General features: G+C 48.3%; 1 protein-coding gene across 1 annotated transcript; it reads right to left on the minus strand.

Annotated features, from left to right (window-relative positions):
* Positions 1–12,763: 12,763 nt before the first annotated feature.
* Positions 12,764–23,767, minus strand: CALM3 (calmodulin 3). The gene is made up of 6 exons (XM_081869482.1): positions 23,307–23,767; positions 17,053–17,083; positions 16,486–16,629; positions 15,521–15,627; positions 15,158–15,293; positions 12,764–14,380 (listed from the first exon to the last, which is right to left on the minus strand). Exons 1-6 carry the CDS (start codon positions 23,760–23,762, stop codon positions 14,352–14,354), a joined length of 903 nt encoding a protein of 300 aa, XP_081725608.1. The 5' UTR covers positions 23,763–23,767; the 3' UTR covers positions 12,764–14,351.
* Between the last annotated feature and the right edge of the window lie 1,511 nt (positions 23,768–25,278).

Genomic DNA, 25,278 nt, shown 5'->3' on the forward strand with positions numbered 1-25,278 from the left:
ATGGCCACAAATTTCAGCTCTCTCCCGCCCCCAAATCCTTTTAGAGAGGAACCTGTGGCCCTCTATATGTTGTTGGACTCCAGTTCCCATCAGCCTCAGCAATCCTAGCCGATAATAATAATAATAATAATAATTTATTATTTATACCCCGCCCATCTGGCTGGACTTCCCCAGCCACTCTGAGCGGCTTCCAACCAAATATTAAAATACCAAAATACATCAAACATTAAAAGCTTCCCTAAACAGGGCTGCCTTCAGATGTCATCTAAAAGTCTGGTAGTTGTTGTTCTCTTTGACATCTGGTGGGAGGGTGTTCCACAGGGCGGGTGCCACTACCGAGAAGGCCCTCTGCCTGGTTCCCTGTAACTTGGCTACTCGCAGTGAGTGAGCCGCCAGAAGGCCCTCGGCGCTGGACCTCAGTTTCCGGGCAGAACGATGGGGGTGGAGACGCTCCTTCAGGTATACTGGACTGAGGCCGTTTAGGGCTTTCAAGGTCAGCACCAACACTTTGAATTGTGCTCGGAAACGTACTGGGATGGTTAGGCATGATGGGATTTAGAGAATCACAGAACTGTGGAGCTGGAAGGGACCCCAAGGGTAAACTAGTTCAACTCCTTGCAATGCAGGGATCACAGCTAAATGCTATTTTCACTCATCATGCATTCCTCGTGCCAAACCTTCGATGTCGTTGTTTGCCGTGGCTAATATTGCAAAAGCGAAATAAAAAGTTTTTTTTTAAAAAAAGAGTATCATATAAGATCCATACAATACCAGAAGAACTGGCTACCAATATGCTTTCAGCCCACTTTCAAGGTAAAATGTCTGGGGGAGCACAAGTTTTCAACCCATTTTAGAGTAGTGGGGGGAGAAGCAGAGTCACCACTTACCCACCCTTAAGTTAGACCAGCCCTTGTGTTTCCAAGATTGAAGGGCATGTCCCGAGTAAAAATGAATGAATCTCTCAATTTCAGCTTCCCCCCACCCTATTTCTCGTTTTCAAAATCTTAAGTGCAGTCCTCTACTTTTTCACATCAGTTTGTTGACTTTTTGTTTTTTTACTGAAAACTTCTCAGCCTTTTAATGCTGATTTCTCAGAACGCACATGCATTTTTTGCAAAGCAACTTCTCCTAAAATAGTGCATTATTTTCATTAATACACATTTTTATGAGTGATTTCCTCCATTGTATGCATTGCTTGGCTGGAGGACTGCATTGCAAAAATCAGGAAAAGCACACATCTTGACGGTCCGAGGGCTCCCTTGGACAAAAAGTAAAGACACCAACCAGAGTAAATTGGAGCAAATCAGCAGCCTATAGGCTTGGCCTTTATTGACTGTTGCAACAGGGTGCTCCCCTCACTTGCAGGTGAGAGGAAAGACCCAGAAAAATGGTGTGCAAGACCTTATAAAAACTTTTGAAATTCCCCTCCTCTAGGTCAAGCCCACCCCCAGAAACATCATGCATACATTACAGAAAGGAGGGGTTGAGGGAGGAGTTGCGGTGGTAACCTGAGTGTCCTGTCACCTGGCTGGTTCCCTTCTCTCCCCCTCCCCATGAGTCACTTCCAGGAGACAAAGGGGAGTTGGCAGTTTCCTGTCCCCAGAGGGAAGATCTGATCATTGTCCTTTGTTTCAGTCCATGCTGAATCCACTCCCATATGGAAGTTCTTTGTGATCTTGATTGTCTTCTGTCTACGACCATCAGGGTTGGCATAGCAACTGGGCAGGGCTCCTGTGGATGTGCTGGGATGGTGAAGGGATGATGGCTGGCCTGTATCAAACCTTCCCCATTTTGTAGTCCTTCCTTCATGGAGTAAAATAAAAGTGGAACAGTGCAAAACCGATGTATGGTTGATTTTCTATGAATTTATAACAGAAGCGTAGCGTATGTCGTGTGTGAGTGTGAGTGTGTGTGAGGTTTGTACAAACTGAATGATTGGGGTGGGGGGGGTTCCTGCTACACTGTGTCCTAGCACCCAGTTCTGCGGCAGCTCTACCTGAGAAGTGCTCAGTTCCTGCATTCACCCTCAACCAAAGTCAGCGCAGATGTTTCCATGCTGTACCATTCTGATTAAACAGTGAGTGAGGACTTCCTCTGAATACAGCTGCTCCCAGGCTAAGACCGCAAGCCTTAAATTTGCTGCCGCCTGGACAAACAGCTACATATAAACAGTCACTTAGCATATACAAATCCAAGCATGCTACAATGCAGGGGGGGGGTAAGGGAGAGGATGGTGGCCGCGGTTGCTTAAGGTCAGATGCGTACCTTTCTTTAGCCATTTCTGCTTTGTTTTTGCAGCTGTCCCTTTTTGGAGCAGCTCTTCCACTTCCTCCAGAACAGCCCGCAGAGATAGCAAAAGACAGACCACAGCACCCAGGCAGGGCAGCATGTTACACGCTTGGCACTTATCCCTCCCTCCTTCCCAGGGAGCTGACAGAAGCAAATTATCGACATCAGGCTTCCCCAGCCTTACACCCTCCAGATAACTATAGAATCTTAGACCTGGAAGGGACCCCAACGGTCACCTAGTCCAACCCACTGCAATACAGGAATCTCAGCTAAAGCATCCATGACAGATGGCCATCCAACATCTGCTTAAAATCCTCCAAGCAAGGAGCGCCCATCCACAACCTCCCGAGGGAGTCCATTCCACTCTGGAACAGCTTTTACTGTTAACAGGAAAATCCAAGGGCTCCCTTGGACAAAAACAAAGACACCAACCAGGATAACTTGGAGCAAAACAGCAGCCTGTAGGCTTGATCTTTATTGATCTGTTGCAACAGGGTGCTCCCCTCACTTGCAGGAGAGAGGAGGGACCCAGAAAAATTGTGTGCAAGGCCTTATAAAGACTTTTGAAATTGCCACCCTGTAGATCAAGACCACCCCCAGAAACATCATACATACATCACAGAAGGGGTGTGACCTAAGACCACCGCTCAGATACATCATACCTACATCACAAAAAAGGCGGTCTAAACAGAAATTTGAATGTTGTTTTTCTCCTGTCCTTGTTTATCTCCTGTCTGGCAGGTTACTTGATTGGATTGCCTGGGGAGCCTGGCCAGTCTTTTGTAATGATAAATACTTAGTTCCTGGGCCAGATCACAGGCTCACACCCTATTCAAACACAGACATACCCTTAACACAGGATTTGTGAAGGAAAAGACAATGGGGAGGCTTTTCCACTTTGACCTTGCAGAGAAAACATTTGCTCAGTTTAGGAATCAAAATGGCTTCAGGTTGGTCTCCCTGTGCTGATCTATGTACGTGCGGTTATGAACATTACCATATATCTAAGACCTCAAAATTCCTATCACATTACCATTAGACAGTTCTTCCTGAAGTTGAATCAGAATCTCCTTTTCTGTAACTCAGATCCATTGGTTCGAGTCCTAGCCTCCGGAGCAGAAGAAAACAAGCTCTCTCCATCTTCCATGTGACAGCCCTTGAGATAATTGAAGATGATCTCCTCTCAGTCTCCTCTTTTCCAAGTTAAACATGGCTCCTTCAACTGTTCCTCATACGGCTTGATTTCCAGACCTTTGATCATCTTGGTCGCCCTCCTCTGCAGCTGGAATACAACTCCCATCTGCCACAGGACAGGTTGGAGCTGTGGTCTTAAAACATCTGGGGGACATCAAGCTGGGGACGTCTGATGTCGACCAGAAGCTATGGAACAAAGTTCAAGGTGCTGGAGCTAACACAGAAGACACAATACTGCTCAGGAACAGGTTACTTGAAAGGCCGCCTTCTCTTCCATTGATTGGCTGCATTTATACCACACCTTTCTTGGGAGAAAAGCAATGACAAACCTAGACAGCATCTTTAAAAGCAGACATCACCTTGCCAACAAAGATCCGTATAGTTAAAGCTATGGTTTTCCCAGTAGTGATGTATGGAAGTGAGAACTGGACCATAAAGAAGGCTGATCGCTGAAGAATTGATGCTTTTGAATTCTGGTGGAGGAGACTGCAAGAAGAACAAACCTCTCCATTCTGAAGGAAATCAGCCCTGAGTGCTCACTGGAAGGACAGATCCTGAAGCTGAGGCTCCAAGACTTTGGCCACCTCATGAGAAGAGAAGACTCCCTGGAAAAGACCCTGGTGTTGGGAAAGATGGAGGGCACAAGGAGAAGGGGAGGACAGAGGACGAGATGGTTGGACAGTGTTCTCGAAGCTACCAGCATGAGTTTGACCAAACTGCGGGAGGCAGTGGAAGACAGGAGTGCTTGGCGTGCTCTGGTCCAGGGGGGCACGAAAGTCGGACACGACTAAACAACAAAAACATACCACACCTTCTCATCCAAGAAGTTCAAAGTGGCACACGTGGTTCTCCCCCTCCTCATTTAATCCCCACAACAACCCTGTGAGGAAGGTTAGGCTGAGAGGCCCAAGGACACCCAGTGTGCCTCATGGCTGGGTGCGTCTTAGTTCAACACTCTAACACCCAGTAGATTGCTGTGGTCTCCCCTGCAAAGATCTCAGAATGTTGCTTCGCAGTCACTCAGAGCAGGGCTTGTAATGTGGTTGCTCCTGTTCTGTGGAACAGCATCCCTGTCAAAATAAGACAGGGACCCACTTTCTGCACTTTCCAGAAACAGTTGAAGCCATTTCAGGCTTTCTCAGCTGAATAAATGGTCTCCACCACAAGTGTCCACCTGGTAGATTTTCAGTTTTGTTCTAAATGTATGGTTTTTGTGCTTGGGGAAAAAAACATATTTTGTGTGTTCTGCTGCCTTGCAACTATACTCATTCATGAGAAGGCTTCAGGAGTTAACCTCAATGAAATATACTCAGAGTCGAGAGTGGATTTCATGCTCTTTATTCAGCTCATAGTGGTGAGGAGGAATGAATGTTTCCCCAAAGTATCTGCTTTATATACATTATTTACACAATGGGCTGCACGTGATTGGCTAATTCTGGAATTCTCCTGTAGGCCAATCAGGTTGTGGATTCACTTCCATCTGGAGCTGGATTGGGTGGCTCCTGCGGACCAATCATACTGCTGCATTGTTCTAGGACCAATCAGACTGCTGCATTCTGAATACTATTGTTCTAGGACCAATCAGACTGCTGCATTTTGGATCCTATTCAACTCAGTACCTAACACTCAAGGAAAAACTGTACCCGCTGCCTTGCGGGCTATCTTTGCTAGAAGAAAAGGTTCAGGAGTAAACCCAACACAAGTCTGGAATGGAGTCCCTAAGGCAGTTAGATGGCACCTTGAATGCTTCCTTCTGCCAACTCCTGCAGCCCAGCTGGTGCCAAATGTCTTGCTCTTTCATTTGCCGCAACAGTGAGGCCGAGACAGGGGCAGGTCTTGTTATCTGGGCAGCCCAGGACCCCCATACACAGTGCTCAGGCTTGCGCCCCGGGGAGGTCACTTTGGTGATGCTAATGCAGCAAAATCAGTGCAGTTACCGTACTTGTCTCTGCAGCTAGCAACTGCTGTGATTCTCCAGTAGTTTGACTTCACCCTCAGAGGCACACTCCATTCTCTCCAGAGATTCACCTTGAGATGGTGGTTTAGAAGGTGGTTACTAAAGCAAACATCAGCCACAATCTGGGCTGGCTGACCTGTAGCTATCCGGGGTTGTGGGACTACAATTCCCATCATCCTTTGCTATTGAAGTCTCTGGTGGAGGGGGGATGGGGGAAATAATGTATGCGATTATATGGTTTGATAATTTGTTATGTTGAAATTGCTAATATATTTTTTAAATGGAGAGAGAGAGAGAGAGAGAGAGAGAGAGGAGGGCTGGCACATGGATGAGGGAGCAAGCTTTTCTCTTGCTCCGGAGGGTAGGACTCGAACCCATGGCTTCAAGTTACAAGAAAGGAGATTCCGACCAAACATCAGGAAGAACTTTCTGACAGTAGGAGCTTTTTGAAAGTAGAACGGATGGCCATCTGTCAGGGGTGCTTTAGTTGAGACATTGCAGGGATGTTGTACTAAATGACCACAGGGGTCCATTTCAACTCTATGATTCATGATCCATAGTATGTAGCCACAAATTCTTCTCCATGAATTTATCTGATCATCTTCTAAAGCCATCTTAAAGGTAACGGGACCCCTGATCATTAGGTCCAGTCATGGCCGACTCTGGGGTTGCGGCGCTCATCTCGCTTTATTGGCCGAGGGAGCCAGCGTACAGCTTCCAGGTCATGTGGCCAGCATGACTAAGCCACTTCTGGTAAACCAGAGCAGCGCACGGAAACGCCGTTTACCTTCCCACTGGAGCGGTACCTATTTATCTACTTGCACTGGCGTGCTTTTGAACTGCTAGGTTGGCAGGAGCTGGGACCGAGCAACAGGAGCTCACCCCTCGGGGGGATTCGAACCGCCGACCTTCTGATCAGCAAGTCCTAGGCTCTGTGGTTTAACCCACAGCGCCACCCGTGTCCCATTGCCTAGTGGCTGGTGCTATTTGGAAGTTAGGGTCCAAGCTTTTGAGGTGCAGAGGTTAGCAACCCCAGTTTAGTCATACTTAATTTTTGAAGTTCCCCCTTACATGCAAGATATTGAGTTGCCATAGCAGATTTTTAAATTGTGTGTAAAATGGTCACAGAGTCCAGAAGCTATGAATGAGGTCCTGGCTGGCCTGAAGGCTTTGGCTTACTCTTAAGAAGGCAGGAGAAGCAAAGGGTTGGGTGGGAAAGCATGGAAGCTGCAGCTGCAGCCATGTAATGAACATAGTCTGCACTTAGCAGGTACCTAACAAATGAGATTAGGCAGGCGAGACCTAGCTGGAAAGAGGACAGGGCTTAGACAGTTCCCAAGTAGGAAAGCCTGTTCAAGAAGCCATCTTCCCATGGCGGCTGGCTCCCTCTGCTGTGCTCAAGGAGACGTTGCAGATTCAGATACGCTTTGTCTCCCGTCAACTTCACAGCCAGCAGTCAGTTCCGCTTGTCTTCAAGTGAGCTCCCAAATCTGCCCTCCCATTGTTTCAAACTGCAAACGCCAGAGATTTCAGAGATGCCCATGGCTATTTTGAAGAAGAAGAAAAAAGTCAGCTTTCCCCATCAACCTCTATAACCTATTTAGAATCTCAGGAGGACGATCAGAGCTGGCAAATGCTTGGTCCTGTAGGAGGAAAAAGTGAAAGAGGCAACCATCACCTTTAGGAAGGAGAGATGAACCCAAATTTTTATTTTTATTTTTAGATCCAAACAATTCAGGGCTAGGAACCTAGCCACAGGTTATCATTTATTAGACGCTGTTGAATTTATATTTATCATATCCTATTCTTACCAATGTTTGCTTGTGCTTTATCCTACACCAGTTTGATGTTTGCATAATGAAACCATCTCTAAATACTGCAATACTCATTTTCAAAACATGTGTTTTGAGTGCAAGACAGATCCCATCATCCCTGACTATTGGCCATATAGCCTGGGGCTGATGGGAATCAGAATCCAGAGCAAAGCCCTTCAACCTTCAGTCCCCAGCTTTGGCTGGACTACAACTCCCATCATCCCCGGCCAGCTTAGCCAATGGCCAGGGATGATGGGAACTGTAGTCCAACAACATTTGGAAACCCAAGTTTGAGGAACGCTGATCTAGAGGGCCCCATGTTTGAAAACACCAAACCACTAAAAAGGGGGAGCAGCAAAGACATCGCCCTGACTTAGGCTTGCCAAGGATACAACTGAGAAGTGTGCTGAAAGAACCTCAGGGGCTCTCACAAGAGGGTACCATCAAAGGAGGCTTTGAGAGTCACTGGTCTGACCCCACCTCCTTCCAAAGAGCATCTTCCAAGGCAAGTCAATCCGTTGCATCTTTGAGATGGCATCATCTTAACTTCTCTCAAGAGACGGCTTCCCATTGCATCTCAGCACCCATTCCAGTTGGGAGACGAATCCACCTTAGCAACAGAACACAGGGCTCCAGCAAGGGTGGGTGTGTATGTGAATAAAAGTATAGGAACGCGTAAACTTGATCCCAAGAGAACCTGGATGGTGAAGTGGTTAGAGCAGCTTTCGGACACCTCCAGCTAAGTTGTGATGGCCTGGGAATCAGATTCAGAGGCTGAACCTGAGGAACCCCAGCCTGCACAGGAGTCCCTGCCTCCAGAACCAGCTTAGCCGGGGTTGGGGCTTGAACTTAAAGGGCCTTCACCTGTGCCAGATCCTCATGAGCAGGCACCAGCTGAATCCGCTCTGCCTCCAGAGGTGATGACCCATTGCCTGCAGGTGCTCCTCTCCCAGCCCTGTCAGGGGAAGGTGGGGTTGCCTCTGGGTCCAGTAACCCTCCAGCCTCTCCTGAGCTGCAGAGGCTCAGGGCAGAAAGGCGGAGAGCTCGCTTCCAGGCAAGGAGAGGCGAGTCACCTGTGGACCGGGGCTGCCCTATGCCTCAGAGGAGATAAAGGTCAGCCCGCCCAGTCCCAGGTTGCAGGAGCAGCATCGTTGGTTACCTATTCCTGCCGGCACCCTGTCCTGCTTTCTGCCAGAGTTCCTGACCTCACCCGACAAGCCTTGGACCCCGCTTCAGCCTTGGACCGGACACGGACCACGCCGCACGGTAAACCCCCCCCCCCCCGGACTAGCACATAAGTGGGGTTTAAGTGCAATGAATGGATGCACCTCTCTTTCAAATCAGAACTAGTGAAGGCGGTGAAGGTCCTGTGTGAGTGTCTGGAGGTGGTTGGAGGATGGATGGCGGCTAACAGATTGAGGTTGAATCCTGACAAGACAGAAGTACTGTTTTGGGGGGACAGGGGGTGGGCGGGGGTGGGTGTGGGGGACTCCCTGGTTCTGAATGGGGTAACTGTGCCCTTGAAGGACCAGGTGTGCAGCCTAGGAGTCATTTTGGACTCACAGATGTCCATGGAGGCACAGGTCAATTCTGTGTCCAGGGCAGCTGTTTACCAGCTCCATCTGGTACGCAGGCTGAGACCCTATCTGCCCTCGGACTGTCTCACCAGAGTGGTGCATGCTCTGGTTATCTCCCACTTGGACTACTGCAATGCGCTCTTCGTGGGGCTACCTTTGAAGGTGACATGGAAACTACAACTAATCCAGAATGTGACAGCCAGACTGGTGACTGGGAGCGGCCGCCGAGACCACATAACACCGGTCTTGAAAGACTTACACTGGCTCCAATGTTGGTGCTGACCTTTGAAGCCCTAAATGGCCTCGGTCCAGTATATCTGAAGGAGCGTCTCCACCCCCATCGTTCTGCCTGGACACTGAGGTCCAGCACTGAGGGCCTTTTGGCGGTTCCCTCACTGCAAGAAGCCAAGTTACAGGGAACCAGGCAGAGGGCCTTCTCAGGAGTGGCACCCGCCCTGTGGAACGTCCTACCACCAGATGTCAAAGAGAACAACTACCAGACTTTTAGAAGACATCTGAAGGCAGCCCTGTTTAGGGAAGCTTTAATGTTTGATGTATTACAGTATTTTAATATATTGCTGGAAGCCGCCCAGAGTGGCTGGGAAAGCCCAGCCAGATGGGCGGGGTATAAATAATTAATTATATTATTATTATTATTATTATTATTATTGATCCAGGTCGGCTGGGATTCTGCCTCGAAGCAGCTCATGGCTGACCCCCTATGAGCAAAAAAGTTGGCGTCGGTCGAGCAGCTGTAACCAAATACCCGTATTTCTGAGAACTCCTCAACTTTAAGAGAGGTCTTTGCCATGTTCCACAGCAGAGGGTGTCATCTTCCACTCTTGCAACTTGCAAAAACCACAAGCATTAGAAACCGCCCCCCCCCAAGTGCACGCTATACTTTTAACAGCTGCAGATTTAAGTGTTTCTATCCTGTGTTTCTGGGCTGCTCTGACTGTTCCCGGATTTTAATTTCTCTTCTTGTTGACAACCACCAAGAGGACTTGTGTTCTAGGGCAGCCTATAAATACTGAAAATAAATATTGCATGCAAGAGGAACTGGGTGGCCAGTGGGGCAGGGTTTTGGCAGCTAGTGTAGAATGTAAGAGCGCAGGCCGTAGATCAACTCTCTTGGGCAGCTGCCCCCAACTTGGTGTGCTCCAGATGTTAAAGAGACTTCCAGATCCCATCGTCCGCAGCCAGCACAGCTCTAGCTAGGTCTTGCAGACAATGTTGCACTGAAATGCAAATTGGACTGGCTCATCTGCAGCTAAGCGTATGCAGACACACACAGGCGCACACAAATGACTGCAGGATCAGGCCAATGGCCATCTAGTCCAGTATTCTGTTCTCAGTATGGCCAACCAGTTGCCTGTAGAAAACCCTCAAAGGCAGGATCGGAGAACAAGAGCAACTCTCCCCTCTTCTGGCTTCCAGCAAGTCTTGTTTGGAAGCATTATTACACCCAGCCGTGGAGGCACAGCAAAGCCATCAAAGCTACCAGACAAGTTATAGCCCTCTCCTCCACAAATTTGCTGAATCCTCTTTTGAAGCTATCCAAGTTGGTGGCCATCATTGTCTCATGAGGGAATGAGTTACATAGTTCCTGCTATGCGTACAGAGAAGAAATTGTTTTATCTGTTCTGAATTTTCCAACGTTCAGTCTCATCGGAGGTCAATCAGTTGCAGAGTTATGAATGGGAAATGCTTCTATCCTGTCCACTCTTCAACTTCTATCCTGTCCACTCTAACTCACCTTTTGTCTTAACTAAAAAGCCCTCAACGCTGCAAACTTTCTCTTGCCGTTTTCTGAACCATTTCCAACTCTTCAATATCCTGCTTGAGGCGAGGTGACCAGAAACACACACAGTATTCCAAACGCAGTTGCACCATGGAAGTTTGTAACGACATTCTATCAACCATTTTATTTTCAATTCATTTTCTTAATGACCCGTAGCATGGAAATTGCCTCAGCTGCCACACACTGGATCAGTGCCTCTATCAAGCTGCCTACTTGAACCCCAAATTTTAATTTGTGGTCACTGCCAATTCAGACCCCATGAGCATATGAAATTAATATTTTGTGCTCCGGTATTTTATCACTTTACACTTGTTTACCTCGAATTGCACTTGCCATTTTACCGCCCATTCACTCAGCTTTGGGAGGTCCTCCTGAAGCTCTTTACAATCTCTTTTGCTTTAATGACCCAGAACCATTTAATATAATTTGCAAACTTGGCCACCTAACTGCTCACTCCTTTAGATCATTTATGAAGAAGTTAAATAGCACAAGTACCAATACTGATCCTTTCTACTTCTCCCCATTGTCTATTTGTTCCTACTCTACTTCCTGCAACTTAGCCAATTCCTGATGCATAAAAGGACATCTCCTCTTATTCCTTGACCGCTAAGCTTACTCAGGGGTCTTTGATAAGGTACTTTGTCAAAATGCTTTTGAATGTCCAAGTACACTGTGTTAACCAATCTATACCCATATATTTGTTGACACTGTCAATGAACACCAATAGATTTGCGAGACAAGATTTTCCCTTGCAGAAGCATGCTGGCTCTGCTTGAGCGAGGCTTGTTCTCTATGTTTGGCTATTTTATCTTTAACACTTTCCACCAGTTTTCTTGGGGCAGAGTGTATGCTAACAGCATTCCCCCTGCATCCTTTAAAAACAACAACTAGTGTTACATTAGTTACTAGTGTTACAACTAGTGTTACATTGGTAAGAATGGAGGAGACAAGTTATATACTTTAGACAGAAGATCAGCAATTTCACATTTGAGTTCTTTCATAACTCTCGGGTGGATGCTATCTGGACACAGTGATTAATCTTACTGTAAACAAGCGGTTGTTGTTGTTTAGTCGTGTCCGGCTCTTCGTGACCCCCTGGACCAGAGCACGCCAGACACTGCTGTCTTCCACCACCTCACGCAGCTTGGTTAAACTCATGCTGGTAGCTTCGACAGCACTATCCAACCATCCAAACAAGTGGTACAGTGACAATAAAGTATTTCTATTTCTATATTTCCATGTTGCCTACTAGGCTTAGAGAATCATTTCTCATCACAACTATCTGCCCCAGTTACTTAGACCCGCCTCCTGCAAAGGTTAGGTGTAGGTATTGGGATCTGCCTGTATCTTTGGTGGTGAAGAGAGAGGCAAAGAATTCATTCAGCTTCCTTTGCTATCTCCTTACCCTCCTTTTATAATAATAATAATAATAATTTATTATTTGTACCCCGCCCATCTGGCTGGGTCTCCCCAGCCACTCTGGGCGGCTTCCAACAAAGATGAAAGATACACATATTAAAAACTTCCCTGAACAGGGCTGCTTTCAGATGTCTTCTGAATGTCAGGTAGATGTTTATCGCTTTGACATCTGATGGGAGGGTGTTCCACAGGGCGGGCGCCACTACCGAGAAGGCCCTCTGCCTGGTTCCCTGTAGCTTGGCCTCTCGCAGTGAGGGAACCGGCAGAAGGCCCTCGGAGATGGACCTCAGTGTCCGGGCAGAACGATGGGTGAGGAGACGCTCCTTCAGATATACTTTTGGCTCCCTTGTCCTCCATTTCCTTCTTTTGCCCACCCAGGATCAATGGGACCAACATAAAGACAGAACGCGGCTGCTTCTGCTCAAAGCAATTAAGTCAATGATGCTTTCCAACGCAAGTAGCTCCAGGCTTATACCAGAAGCCCATGGAAGTGGCTCAGCGATTACAACCTTCAGAGGAAAGCTCTTACCAATTTAATTTGTTTTCAAAAAGTTTCCCCAAGGGGAATTTGCTGCATTCGCCCATGGGGAAAAGAGACACTCACATCTTAAGCTGTTCCAGCAACTGTGAAAGAAAACAACCAAACGAGGCGGTCCAGTTAAGGGGGCAGGGAATACCAAAGCAAGTACAGCCATTTCAGGTAGTCACTGCATTTTATTGGAAAACATTGATATAATTTTATTTTCACAGCTTGAACTGAACACAACACCACCTGCTTTCAAAGACATTCTTGCTCCAACCTTCCCCCACGCCCCCTGCCTAAGTTCTCAGGTGAGATCCCTCCACCTCTGCTCAACACAGGAGTGAAGAAGACAGGAAATAATAATAAGAGGGGGCGTGGTCAAATCCGCCACGGACTGCGCAAAGCACTCTTCTTTCACCCGGTTTCAGGGAAATTCTGCAGCTCTGTTTCGATTCCCCCTCCAAAACTGGTTTTCTTTTTTCTCTTCTTCTTTATTTATTTAATTTTTTTTTTTTTGGATTAAAAAATAAAAGTGAAAAAAAAGTAAAGAGAAGCAAGTTTGCGGCCCATGCTGTTTTGCCGTGAGGGAAGGGGGGGCGGGGGGGACGGGCGGAGTTAAGGAAGCAACACTAAAAGAGCACAGACACTGAAGCCAAAGGTGCGGCACAAGCGTTAAAACCGAGAGAGCCACTACGAAAAAAATGAAGCGTCGCATGAGGAAGGCGGGGGGGGGAGGGAGGGAGGGAGAAGAGGGTGTTCTGGCGCAGTTGGCATTCACTCAGCAGCGGCTTCACTGTTTTATTGCGGTTCCGTTCCGACGCCTCCCCCCCCAAAAAACCCCTCAAGCTGCCAATCAAAAGCATTCGCCATACGCGGGGCGACCCCCCCTCCCCGCAAAAGGGGCCTGTAGCATCAGGTATTTACATAGCAGCTCCAATGTCTGGACACAATGCTTAGGAAACTGTAAGGACATTTACAATTTATACAAGAAGGTTAAGAACAAAGACAGAAGTTAAAATTATGGGCGGTTGGTTCGGTTTTGCGTGTTTTTTTTTTTCTTTTCTTTTTTCTTTAAAGAGCCAATCGGACAGTTGTCGGACGCTCCCCCCTCCCCCTCTTTTTAACAGCCTCTTCTCCCCACATCATGCTGACGGAGCTCTCTGGAACCCGCCTTCAGCCACAGGCACCCCGGCGGTGGGATAGCGTCCCCCCTCCCACGAAAACGAAGGGGGGAAAAAACAACAACCCAGTTTCCTCCTTGCACCCCTCCTCGGTGTTCCCTGGGGCAAGACCTTCGGTGGCAACCGCCATGTCAATGCGCACGACCACAGTGCCAGACACATGCAACACGATTAAGAAGGTTTTTGCGCTCTCTCCACCCCCATCGTGTGGATTCTTGAAAGAAAGAGAAAGAATCTGCGCCCTGGGAGACAGGCCAGCTCTGGCTGCAGAACAGAAGACCCGATGGAAACAAAAGACATCCACAAGGTTGGAGGTTCTCAGGGAGGTTTTTTTTTGGGGGGGGGTGCACCAGAAGAGGTGGAAGGAAGGAAAGGCGGGGAGGGGGAAGGAGGGAGAGCAAGAAGAAGGAGGGAGAGATGAGTGCAATCATGCAGCTTGGGGAGTTGTTTTTTTTTTTTCCTTTTTAATTGCTTGGTCAGATTTATTCCACAGCCGATTGTTTTGCTTAGAGAACCAGGTTACTTAAGTAGAGAGAGTGTGTTGGAGAAAAGTATCGAAGGAGAATGGGCATTGCCAGCCACCCACTCTGAGGGCTTCACTTTGCAGTCATCATCTGCACAAACTCTGCAAGAGACACAGTGTAAGGAAGCAAAGTCAGTACACCCTTTGAAGCTGGAAGACTTGAGATCACCTAGTCGAAAAGCTCCCTAGACATCAGCCCAGTCAGCGGTCACAGTTATTTTGGCTTGACGTAATTCGACTTTTACACTCGATGTAGTTTTCAAAAGATAAAAGCAAACAGAGCTGTGATAATGCTATGAACTGTATCTGCTCCACTCTCATAATGCATTCATCCAGAGAAAACTACCAGAGGAGAAGTCAACGGTACCCCCATCACTAAACACGACCTTAATGTGTACCCTGCTATATTGAACAATGTGTGAAGAGTACCGTAGGCTTCAAGAAGCAAAGTCAAGTCCCCGGAATAGTACCATCAAGATTTGAGGGGAAGGGCTAAGAAAGCCCTGGTTCTATCCAGCCAAGGCCTCTAAGAAAAGCAAACTTCAAAGCCTTTGAATACGTTTTGCATATATGTGGACCTCACTGGCGGACTCGGGAGTATTAAATTTGAGGTTATTTCCACACAGCTCAAAAGTGAAGTGTGATACATGTATAATCCAGGGCATCTCCCTCTCAACAAGATATGTAAAAATGGTTATGGTGCTTCCACGCCACCCAGATGGCTGAAGTCTGTGACACAATTACGGCCCTCGAAAACCAGAAGAGGGCCCATACAGTTCTTTAGAGACCCTCTGCCGAAGCAGAACCTCAATTCTTTCATGCAACGTTCTGGCTGCCAAAACGGCAGCAGGCAAGATGCTGATCCCATCCCCGACTCACCTTCATAGTTGACCTGCCCGTCCCCATCAATATCTGCCTCCCTTATCATTTCGTCCACCTCCTCGTCAGTGAGCTTCTCCCCTAGGTTTGTCATCACGTGGCGTAACTCTGCTGCGCTAATGTAGCCATTCCCATCCTGGAAGCAAAGGAATCAGTTTAGCAGGGAGCAGCACAGCAAGGCAGCACCTTCCACTTTTATCCTGGCAGATGGCGTTTCCTTCTCCATTCTGTCTGTATGCTCCAGATTAAGGGAAGGGGACACTGCTGTTTCCTTGCCATTCTCCCTGAGAGTATATAGGGATGCATGGCAGTGTTCTGTCCACTCCCCTCCAGAAGGCGGGTGGTCCTTCTCAACTTCCTCACCTTATCAAACACTCTGAAAGCCTCTCGGATCTCCTCCTCACTGTCTGTGTCCTTCATCTTCCTTGCCATCATGGTCAAGAACTCTGGGAAGTCAATTGTGCCGTTCCCTGAAATCAGAAATGAGCACCAGTAAGATGAAGCCAGCAGAAACCAAAGCAGCTGGAGACTGGGATGCCGAGACCAATCTCAAATAGCCACCCTAGGACAAAGTCAGCCTCGGAAGACTGAAGCCCCGCTTGAAGGGAACCGAACTAGCTGGTGGAATGTGGTGGAGTTGGGACACATTATGGCACAAAAGGAGTTCCACACCCCAACACTGAAACTAGTGCCTGCTAAATGGTCTGCCTGTGAAGCCATCACAAAGAATATCTCAAGATACTGCAGGCGTTACCCAACTGCTGGTATTTTGTTTTTATTTTAAGCATCTTGGACAGTGCAAATTGGAAGGCAATATATACACTGAAGAAAGTGAGTGGTATTTTCAAGACATTCATGTTGCACCCTTCTGGAAGGAAATAGGGTGCTATTTCCAATTATTGCTATTACTACTACAACTACTGGCTTTCTGGTTCCTTCACAAGCCTTGACCCACCCCCCACTCCACTGTTAGCTAGTACCCCATCAGAACCAGTCCCCACCATTGCATTCACTGGCAACTTAATACATAGGCCAGTCTATGTTAGTCTGGCAAGATCAAATAAATCAATATTCCTCTCGCTTCTACCTCTTAACTTGCCTCTCAGTCACAAAAGGCAGGGAAACAGCAGGGATGGGCGGATGTCTGAGCACAGGAGTCAGAGCAGCTCAGTGAGCAAGTGGTAAACTGTTCCTCTCGCCCGCCAAGAATCAAGCTTGCTCCCCAATCTAAGCAACTCCCGCTGGATTTCTACATAAAGTACTGGCAGAAGCCATGGGTTTTGGATCACTTACTCTGCCCAGGCCCCCTTAGTGCTGGGGCCACTTACCATCAGCATCAACTTCATTGATCATGTCTTGCAGTTCTGCCTCGGTGGGGTTCTGACCCAGAGACCTCATCACAGTGCCAAGCTCCTTGGTGGTGATGGTGCCATCCCCGTCCTTGTCGAAGAGGGAGAAGGCTTCCTTGAATTCTGCAGGGGGGAGCAGGGTTGATGTAAGCTACATAGAGATCATGTACTTGCAACCAGTGATTATCCTGGAAGTCTAGCCGGCCCCATTCCAAAGATTTGGGAGAGGGGGAACCAAGTGAGTCTGGTCATGTATTTGAAATCCCAAGTGCCTAAAATGCTGGTGGCTGCACAAGCCTGTTCACATTTTCCCAGGGATTTGTTTTGATCTTTTGTGGCCTTGCCCTCACACCACCACCCAAACCCAGCAGATGGGGAAATTATCTCTCCTAAAGGAACTGTGGTAAGGATTCTGCACTTTAAGGACTACCAGGGGGGGAAAAATCCTCCTTCTCTGCAAAGAAGCTCACAAGCTGCCCCTCACCATGTGCATTCTTCAGTGCCAGCCGAGTTAATATTTACTGCCACTGTATGCTGAGGACTCACCTGCAATCTGCTCTTCGGTAAGTTGGTCAGCCTGAAAGAAGTGAGAGAGAAAAACACACATAAAATGAAGAGTCATCCCAAGTCAAACCTCTCTACATCTCTTATCAGCCTCCCTGGCGGGGAAGCAGCAGAGCCCATGCCATTTTCCACATTACCTGTAAGCCCCCAGCTCAGGTTCGCACACCTTGTGACCTACCAAGCTGGATGCAGTCTACCTGCAGTATCCAAAGGGGTCTCCTGCTGCCAACCTGCTATATGTGGCTGCATTTGGCTTAACCCCCAGCCTCAGTTCTGCAATTTAGGGCTACAGAGCTGAGATTGTAGCAGCAGCCCAATCCACAGATGGTGAGAAGGGGCTTCCAAGCACACCACTCCTTATACCAGGACGGGCCATGGCCTCTAAGCCTGTCCATCATTCTATTGCTTCCTCCCTACGGTTGTCACTGCTGCCTTCCTTCACCCTGGCTCTCACCAAGAAGTCTTAAACCTGGAGCTATGCACATCCCCCATAATATGGCACAATGCAGAAGAATTGCAGGTGGACGGCGACAGCTGTATCATTGGAACAAGCAGGGCAAAAGATTCCTGCATTGCAGGGGGTTCTCCTAAATGACCCTCGTGGTCCCTTCCAACTCTACAGTGCTACGATTTTAAGTCACATGGAGAAACCTAAATGTTTCAGAGCAGGATAGGTGGGTCCTGAACCTCACCGGTTAGCCCGCTTCATTAAACCCCTCAACAGCCAATCTATGCCTGCTTTGCTGAGCACTGACCCAGAGGATTATGTCCTCTTTAAAGGGATGACCCTGGTGAAATAATATTCTCCTTCCTCTTTCTGCTGGCTTTCAAAAATTGTCAGGAAGGAGCAAATAAATAATTAAGAGCAAGTCAGAAGGATTTTTTTAAAAAGGTGGCTGGATTCTCCATCAAGTAACTTACAGCATCTGCTGAAATACCACAGAAGTTAAGCCTAACACTCTCAGCCCCCTTCTACATCATGCCTATGTCTACAGGAGGCACCAAAAGGCCCTTGAAGCCATGCCAGTTTCAGGAGCGGTGGCAGCACCCACCCACCCATTGGCCTCTCACAAGTCAGGTCCTGCAATCTAAGCCACAGTGTATCATAACCAGAGACCAGATGCACAGCAAAAGGTGCAGACAGAAACCAACAGTGCCAGCTGCTTCATGCAGGAAGGACTGAGAAAAGGCCACAGGGGTGGGGTCATTAGCTAGTTTGACCATCAAGTATAGAATTCACTGCCACAAGATATAGTGGTGGCCATTTACACAGCCAGAAGTAACAGAACTGGAAAAGGATCTCAAAGCAATGCTTTCTTCCTGTTTCCCATTTACAATGCTTTCAGAAATGAAACCCAAAATTGCATGCCTTTAGACACAGATAATCTATTTCTACTGTTTCATTGTATTTATATTGCAAATTTGTGGTTTTATTGGTGTTTTATTTGCACCATATTAATGCTTTGCCTTTGGGTTTATGCTAAGCTGCCCCAGAATGGAGGAAAGGCAGGATTAAAAAAAGGACAGACAGTGCAACACTGCAGACTGATTTCTGCTGGGATCCACGACTCGACCTGAGCATTCAATGGCTGAACCTAACCAGTATTCTTCTTCCTTAAAATAAGGCAACATTCAGAAGGCAGTTTTCTGGCTGAATGTTACTGCAGAAATGTAGGGCTCTGGGATGACAAGGGCAAAGCTTTAGAACTGAATCAGGAAGACACTGGTTCAAATCCTTAATCAGCCTTGGCACTTAACGGGTGACCGTAGGCAAGTCAAAAACTGAGCCTACCTTATATCACAGTACTGTGGTGAGAATGATTAATATCTCAGAAGAATGGTGGGAATAGAAATGCAAATTATCTTGGCCTAAGGAGAAGTGAGGGTGTTTGTCAGCAGTGTACAGGTACTGAGTAAAGTGGATTCCAAGGGGAAGTGAGGCACATTTCCACCTTTGTATTACCACATCATGGGACTTCTGACATCCTGGACAAAAGCATCTCTGCCGCATTCCCCCTTGTCTGGCCTTGCTGAAGTTGGCTGCACCATTCCATCGTGCTTCTGCGTTGGCTAAGAAGCAGCCTGCAGCTCACACCCATTACGGTGCACTTGTTTAAAAAAAAAGGAGTTTTAACATTCTACTTCAGTGCTTTTGGAAGAAAGAGCTGCAAAACACGAGGATTGCTTGGACTCCAGCCTCCACTGCAGTCCCAGCCAGTCCAACACTGCAGCACAGCGAGAGCCAGAGCAGAAGATACAAGGCAAACCTGATACCGCCTGAGAGTCGCTCCTTGCAAAATGCAGATATCACCAAGGACTGCCAAGGGTGCAACATACAGAAGGGCGAAGTCCGCTGGGGGAGGGGGAGAAGGAGGAAAGTCCCCAATGAAAGTCCAGATGCAGCCATATGAAGTCCTCCCCACCCCCCACATTCTGGGGGGGACGGACCCATTTAGGCTTTAGAGCTAGAGGTATTTTTGCAAAGAAACTAATGCTACCCTGGATTAACAGGGGCTCAGTTAAACAGACTGCAGTGGACTTAGGAGCCCTCTACTGTCAGAAAAGGAAACAAGGATGATAAAGCACTTCCAATGCAGCGACAGAGAGTGAGGATCTGGGGAAGGTTTGAATACACTGCACCACAAAGGGTCACATCAATGCAGGAAAGGGTGGGTGGGACCACCCACATCCCAGCCAAGAGAGGGAAAAAATCCTCATTTTGAGCTCAGGCACAGAACTGTTAAGGGCAACAGGGCAGGAGGGGGTCAGAACAGCCACCTGACTTTCATCTTGGCCAAAGATTTCTTCAGGGCAAAAGCTTGAACTCTGACATCCCTGTCTAAACTTGTCAGATCGCATAAGCTACACAGGGTCTGCTAGACGAGAGGGAAACGCAAAGAGCAAGAAGAACTGCTTTGCTCTTCAGAATCAGCCTTCAGAAGCGGCTTGGCATTTATAATGGCACCCCTACAGGACAGAAGACCAAGGGCCGTGGTAAGAGCAAGGAAGGGCAGTCCTGGCCTTCATCCCCCTCCCCTATCAAATCATGCTATCCCCCCCCCAAATCTCACTGGCCTTTTCAGCATTGCTTAAGATGGCCTACATCTCAATAATTGCTGGAGAGAGAGCGAGAGAAAGAGAGAGATGGTGGCCCTTCAGGGTAGCCAATCTAGATGGCCTGAGGGAAAGATGCTCTGGAAAGTAGGTTAGCATGGCAAGAGCAGCCAGCGTGAAAATAATAATCTAATAGCTTCTGGTAGATAAGCCAAGCCGCCAGAGGGAAATGCAGACTCAAACAGGAAGCCACTCTTCTATATTGCAACGGGCTGAGGGAGGCTCCAGCAAGGGACTGAAGGAATTAGTGCGTCATCAATGCGCCGGAAGCTGCAGTAGGGAGAGGAAGATCAAAACTAGAAGGACCCCTGGCTTCATTACAGGAGGGTGGCTCTTTAAAGGCATTCTTTCTCCATTGTGAGCACTCTTCCCACCCACAGACAAGTGACCCTGAAATACTGAGACACCAAACCTTGTGATTTACATCTGGGCTACTGTACTGTCTACACTGACAAGCAGCGGCTCTCCAGAATTTCAGACAGGAGTCTCTTGCAGCCTTATTGGGAGATGCCAGGGACTAAAACATGGGTTCTTCTGTATGCAAGGCATGTGGCTCTATTACTGAACTATGGCTCCTCTCCAAGCATCCCTAAGGTCCCCAGGATTCCCTCTCCTCATCACCAGACTACAAAGTAGTCTTCACACTATTATCTCTTGCCAAATAGTTTGTCACGCTGCAATTAGACCAGAACTACTCCACTACATTTCAAATTATTGTGTTGGATGGCTTCCCCACTTCCCCCCAAAGCCAGTCAGAGGTGAGACACAGGATGGATTGGTTACTTCCATGCTTTTGTTTGAGTCAGGAGTTTGTCAATTTCCTTGTTGAGGCAAATCAAAGTGGCTTCTGAGGCCCAGTGCATGAGAACATCAGATGCTGCAGCTAAACAGTAACCTGGAAAACAGACCACCACGAGCCTCATGGAACAGAAGGACATGCATGCAATAAAACCTTCATTAAGAAGACAGCTCAAATATATTTGTCAGGATCCACACCCATGTTCTCCTACATCCCCACGACAAGCCTCTCTGCTCTTCTAAATGATGGAAAGTGAATTCTCATCAGCAACCCAGCCACGCCATTTCCAGCCCCAACACAGCTTATGAGGAGACCATTCAAAAGACTACCAACTCCATGCATTCTCTCTTCAAATCATAACCCTCTCAATATGCTTCCCCCCCCCTATCTTTTCTGCCTATTAGATCTTCCACTCCTAGAAACACCAGCCTGACCTTTGAGGGTCCTGTCAGTTCACTTCCTCCAATTCTACACCATTCACTCATCTCACACCAGATACTCTACATGGCCACCTCCCACAAAGGCTCATTGTCTGTCGGCTTCTGAACAATGGGCTACAAAATGCCATCTCCCACACACCCCCTTCAACGAATCACCTCCAGCCCTTTTCCCATGGCCCTCGAGTGCCCCACTCTCAGCAACATCATCCAGCAGCCATCATGTCTCCTTACAGCGCTGTTACCCAAGAGAACATCTCCAGAAACAAGAAGATTGGAAGAAGTTTAAAAACTATTTACAAAAACATTGTAAAATCTTTGAATGTTGAAGACACTGAAATGAAATGAAGAGGTTCAAGTGAATAGGATAAATAAGAATATGAAAGAAGGGATAGATATTGGATGAAAATTTGAATAATATAATATTTGAAGGAACTTTAAAAGGATAAAGCTAATATAAATGAATTTGCTAAATTAAGTGTGAAGAGGGATACAAGAAAGGAGGGTGGGTGGAAGTCAAGAAAATAAGGCTATGAAGGATATGAATTTGAAAAGAGTGTTTTTCTTCTTTTTCTCTTTTTTTTCTATGTTAAGCGTTTGTATTTTTACATCTTTGTATTTTTGTGGTTTTGTATTTCTCTCTTGTGTCTTTCCCATTTATTGTTTTATAATTTCTTTATTGTGGAAATTTAATAAAATATCATTAAAAAAAAAGAGAACATCTCCAGAAACAAGACCCCTACCCAAATTACCCCTGAAGGGCAGATCCAAACACCCTCAACAGCTTCTTGCCAAAGGCCTTGTGATGATCAGCTGGCACACTTCTCCAGCCTCCCCTCCTGCCCCATGACATCCCCCAGCCAGGTGGGCCTTCTGCCCAGTGCCCCTGCTGCGATGATCACCTCCTCTGTTCAGTACCTGTGGTGCTCCCACCCCCACATCACCTCCCACCCCTAAAGCCAAGCTCCCTGAAACCCCATCCACACCTGAGCCCTGCGTTTCGGCTCCACTCCCATGAACCCTGCCACCTGCTCCTTGCCCCAATTGCCCAAGAACCTAACCGGCCAGGTAGCCAGCCATTCCGGAAAACCCAGCATCCAGGGCACTTCCTCCCAGCTTGCTGGAGAATTTACGCCAGCGCTTGCTTTCTTCCCAGCCTCACCCCCTGGACCCGACCCCCCCAGCATCAACACAAACCAGCATCAACAACCCCCCCCCAACACACACACACACTGCTCATCTTATCACATTTCGCCTCTCCCCTTCGTGCTTCAGGCTCAGGAGAGAGAGGGGGGGGGGGAATGAGATCAGCCTCCCCCCCCCCACGCCTCGCCTCTCTCGCTGCCCCACTCGTCCCAGCCCCCAAATGCTCATCGCACCACCCCCCTTCATCCCATAGGAAGGGCGTCCTAAGCCCTCCCCCCCAAAAAAATATATACCTCCCCTGCAGTCAAGCTGGCACCCCCAAAACCCTGCGCTCAAACTGCCCCCCCTCCTCCTCCCCACATCTGTTTCCTCTCCAGCTCCATTCATTCAACCCCCCCCCAAAAAAACCCCTCCCCCCACCAGTGCTCCCCCATCTGCAACCCAGGACTTGCACGCGCCGACCCCCCCCCCCATGTGCCCTGCAGTGCGGTGAACCCCCCCCCCGTTTCACGCACCCCAAATACCCCCCATTTGACCCTGCACCCCCCCCACAAGCATTTCCCTGGCGCCATTTCTCCCCTGCCCCCCCCCATTAATCCCCCCCTCCACACACAATAAAATCAATGGGGCACTTACCTGGCCCCCTCCCCCCCCTGAAGACCCCGCTCCATTAACCCCTCCCCCCCTCGCCCCCAGCCCCCCCTTCCTCAATTCACCCCTCAGGCGCCCGCGCCCCTCACCATGGCCGGGTCCGGGGGGCGGCAGCAGCTGGAGCGTCGAGAGGCTTCGCGGAGCAGCGGCGGCGATGTGGGGAAGGGAGGTGGGAGCAGCACTAGCCGGAACCCGCTGCGGGCCGCCTCACGCACACACACGGCGCGAGAGGGATCCCTCCGCCAACGGCCGCCAGGGAAGCGCCCCGCCCCCTTCCTTCTCCCCGCGCTCTCGGCCGCCGCGCAAGCCCCGCCCACTTCCCCTCCTCTTTGCGGGGTGGGGTGGGGGAAGCAGAGGGGGACTATTTTTCTCCTCTCTCTCTCTCTTTTTTTTTTTTTTCCTCCGCCCGCCGCCGCTTTTTCTCTCCGCCCGCCCCTCCCTCGAACTGCCTTCCAGCGGAAGGACACAGTATTGTGACGGTGCGCTTGAAACGCGCGCCCCCATTGGCTGGGGAGCGAGGCGCAGGCTGAGACTGCCGCGGCCATTGGTCGCCTCTCACCTGCAATGCGTCAAAATCGGAGCGGGCCATGTCGGAGCGGGAAAGAGGGGGGGTGGAGGGAGGAACCAAATCGGGAGGAATGGGCGGAAAGGCAGGGTAGCCAGCGGGGCAGCGGGCTGCTTGTTTCGTGGGTTTCAGGGAGGAAGGCAGCCGCTCGCGCTCTTTCGAATGGTACAAGCCAACTATCCCCCCCCCCACTCCCAGCACAAATAGATCAATCTGGGCATAGGGGGCGGAGCCACAATAACCACCAGGCAGGCAATAGCCCCGCCTCCTTCATGCAGCCACGCGCTCATCGCAATCAGATAGGCCACACCCCTGTCCTTGGTCACGCCCATCCCATGTTTCCCCGCCCCTTTCCGCTCCCAAACTTTTTACCTGCAATTTTTTTCCTAGCCTGGTACGTGGGAGAGACTGGGTGTTAACAACCGCAGTTTCCCCCACGCAGGGCAATGCAGTGATGGGGCGCTTTACCTGTTGAACTGCAGCCTGTCAATGAAGAAGTTGCAGCTGCTCTCCCTGGCTTCTCACCTGTCTGTTGATCTGGCCACATTAGAAATAAAGGTCCACTAACCTCAGTATTTATAACAAAACAAATTCCTTCCAGTAGCACCTTAAAGACCAACTAAGTCAGTTCTTGGTATGAGCTTTCGTGTGCATGCACACTTCTTCAGATAACATGCATGCACACGAAAGCTCATACCAAGAACTGACTTAGTTGGTCTTTAAGGTGCTACTGGAAGGAATTTGTTTTGTTTTGACTATGGCAGACCAACACGGCTACCTATCTGTAACTCAGTATTTATATGCCTGTTGTCTTTGTCCATGGAGTTTTCTTGGCAGGGATACTGGAGTGGCTTGCCGGTTCCTGCTCCAGGTGGATCAGGTTTGGTCAAAACTCTCCACTATGACCTGTCCATCTTGGGTGGCCCTGCACGGCATAGCTCATAGCTTCTCTGAGTTATTCAAGCCCCTTCGCCACGGCAAGGCAGTGATCCATTCTTAAGGAAACAAGGAGAAGGGGACGACAGAGAACGGGATGGCTGGACAGTGTTCTGGAAGCTACAAACATGAGTCTGACCAAACGACTAAACAACAACAACCTCAGTATTTGGGACGCGGGTGGCGCTGTGGGTTAAATCACAGAGCCTAGGACTTGCTTTTTTTAATATATATATATAATATTTATTAAGGGTTTTTTAATTACAACACAAAAAAACAAAGCATACAAAAATATCACATTTTATAACATATTTTCTTATCCTCTTTGGACTTCCTCACATCTCCCGCTCCTACGCTCCAAAATTATAGAAAAAAATAGTCCAGCAATTTATCACCTTGTCCCCACCTTAGAATCTAGTTTTCCAATGTTATATCTTAAATTTTAGATATCTTCATTTCACTCTTTAAAATATTTAGCTTAGCCTAATCATTATCTAAAAAATTGATTTTTCCATGAATTTAACTTATCTTCATAATTCACTTCATCTAATTCGATGGTG

Source organism: Podarcis erhardii, assembly GCF_964252035.2.
Source record: "Podarcis erhardii genome assembly, chromosome: 7".
Taxonomy (NCBI): Eukaryota; Metazoa; Chordata; class Lepidosauria; order Squamata; family Lacertidae; genus Podarcis; species Podarcis erhardii.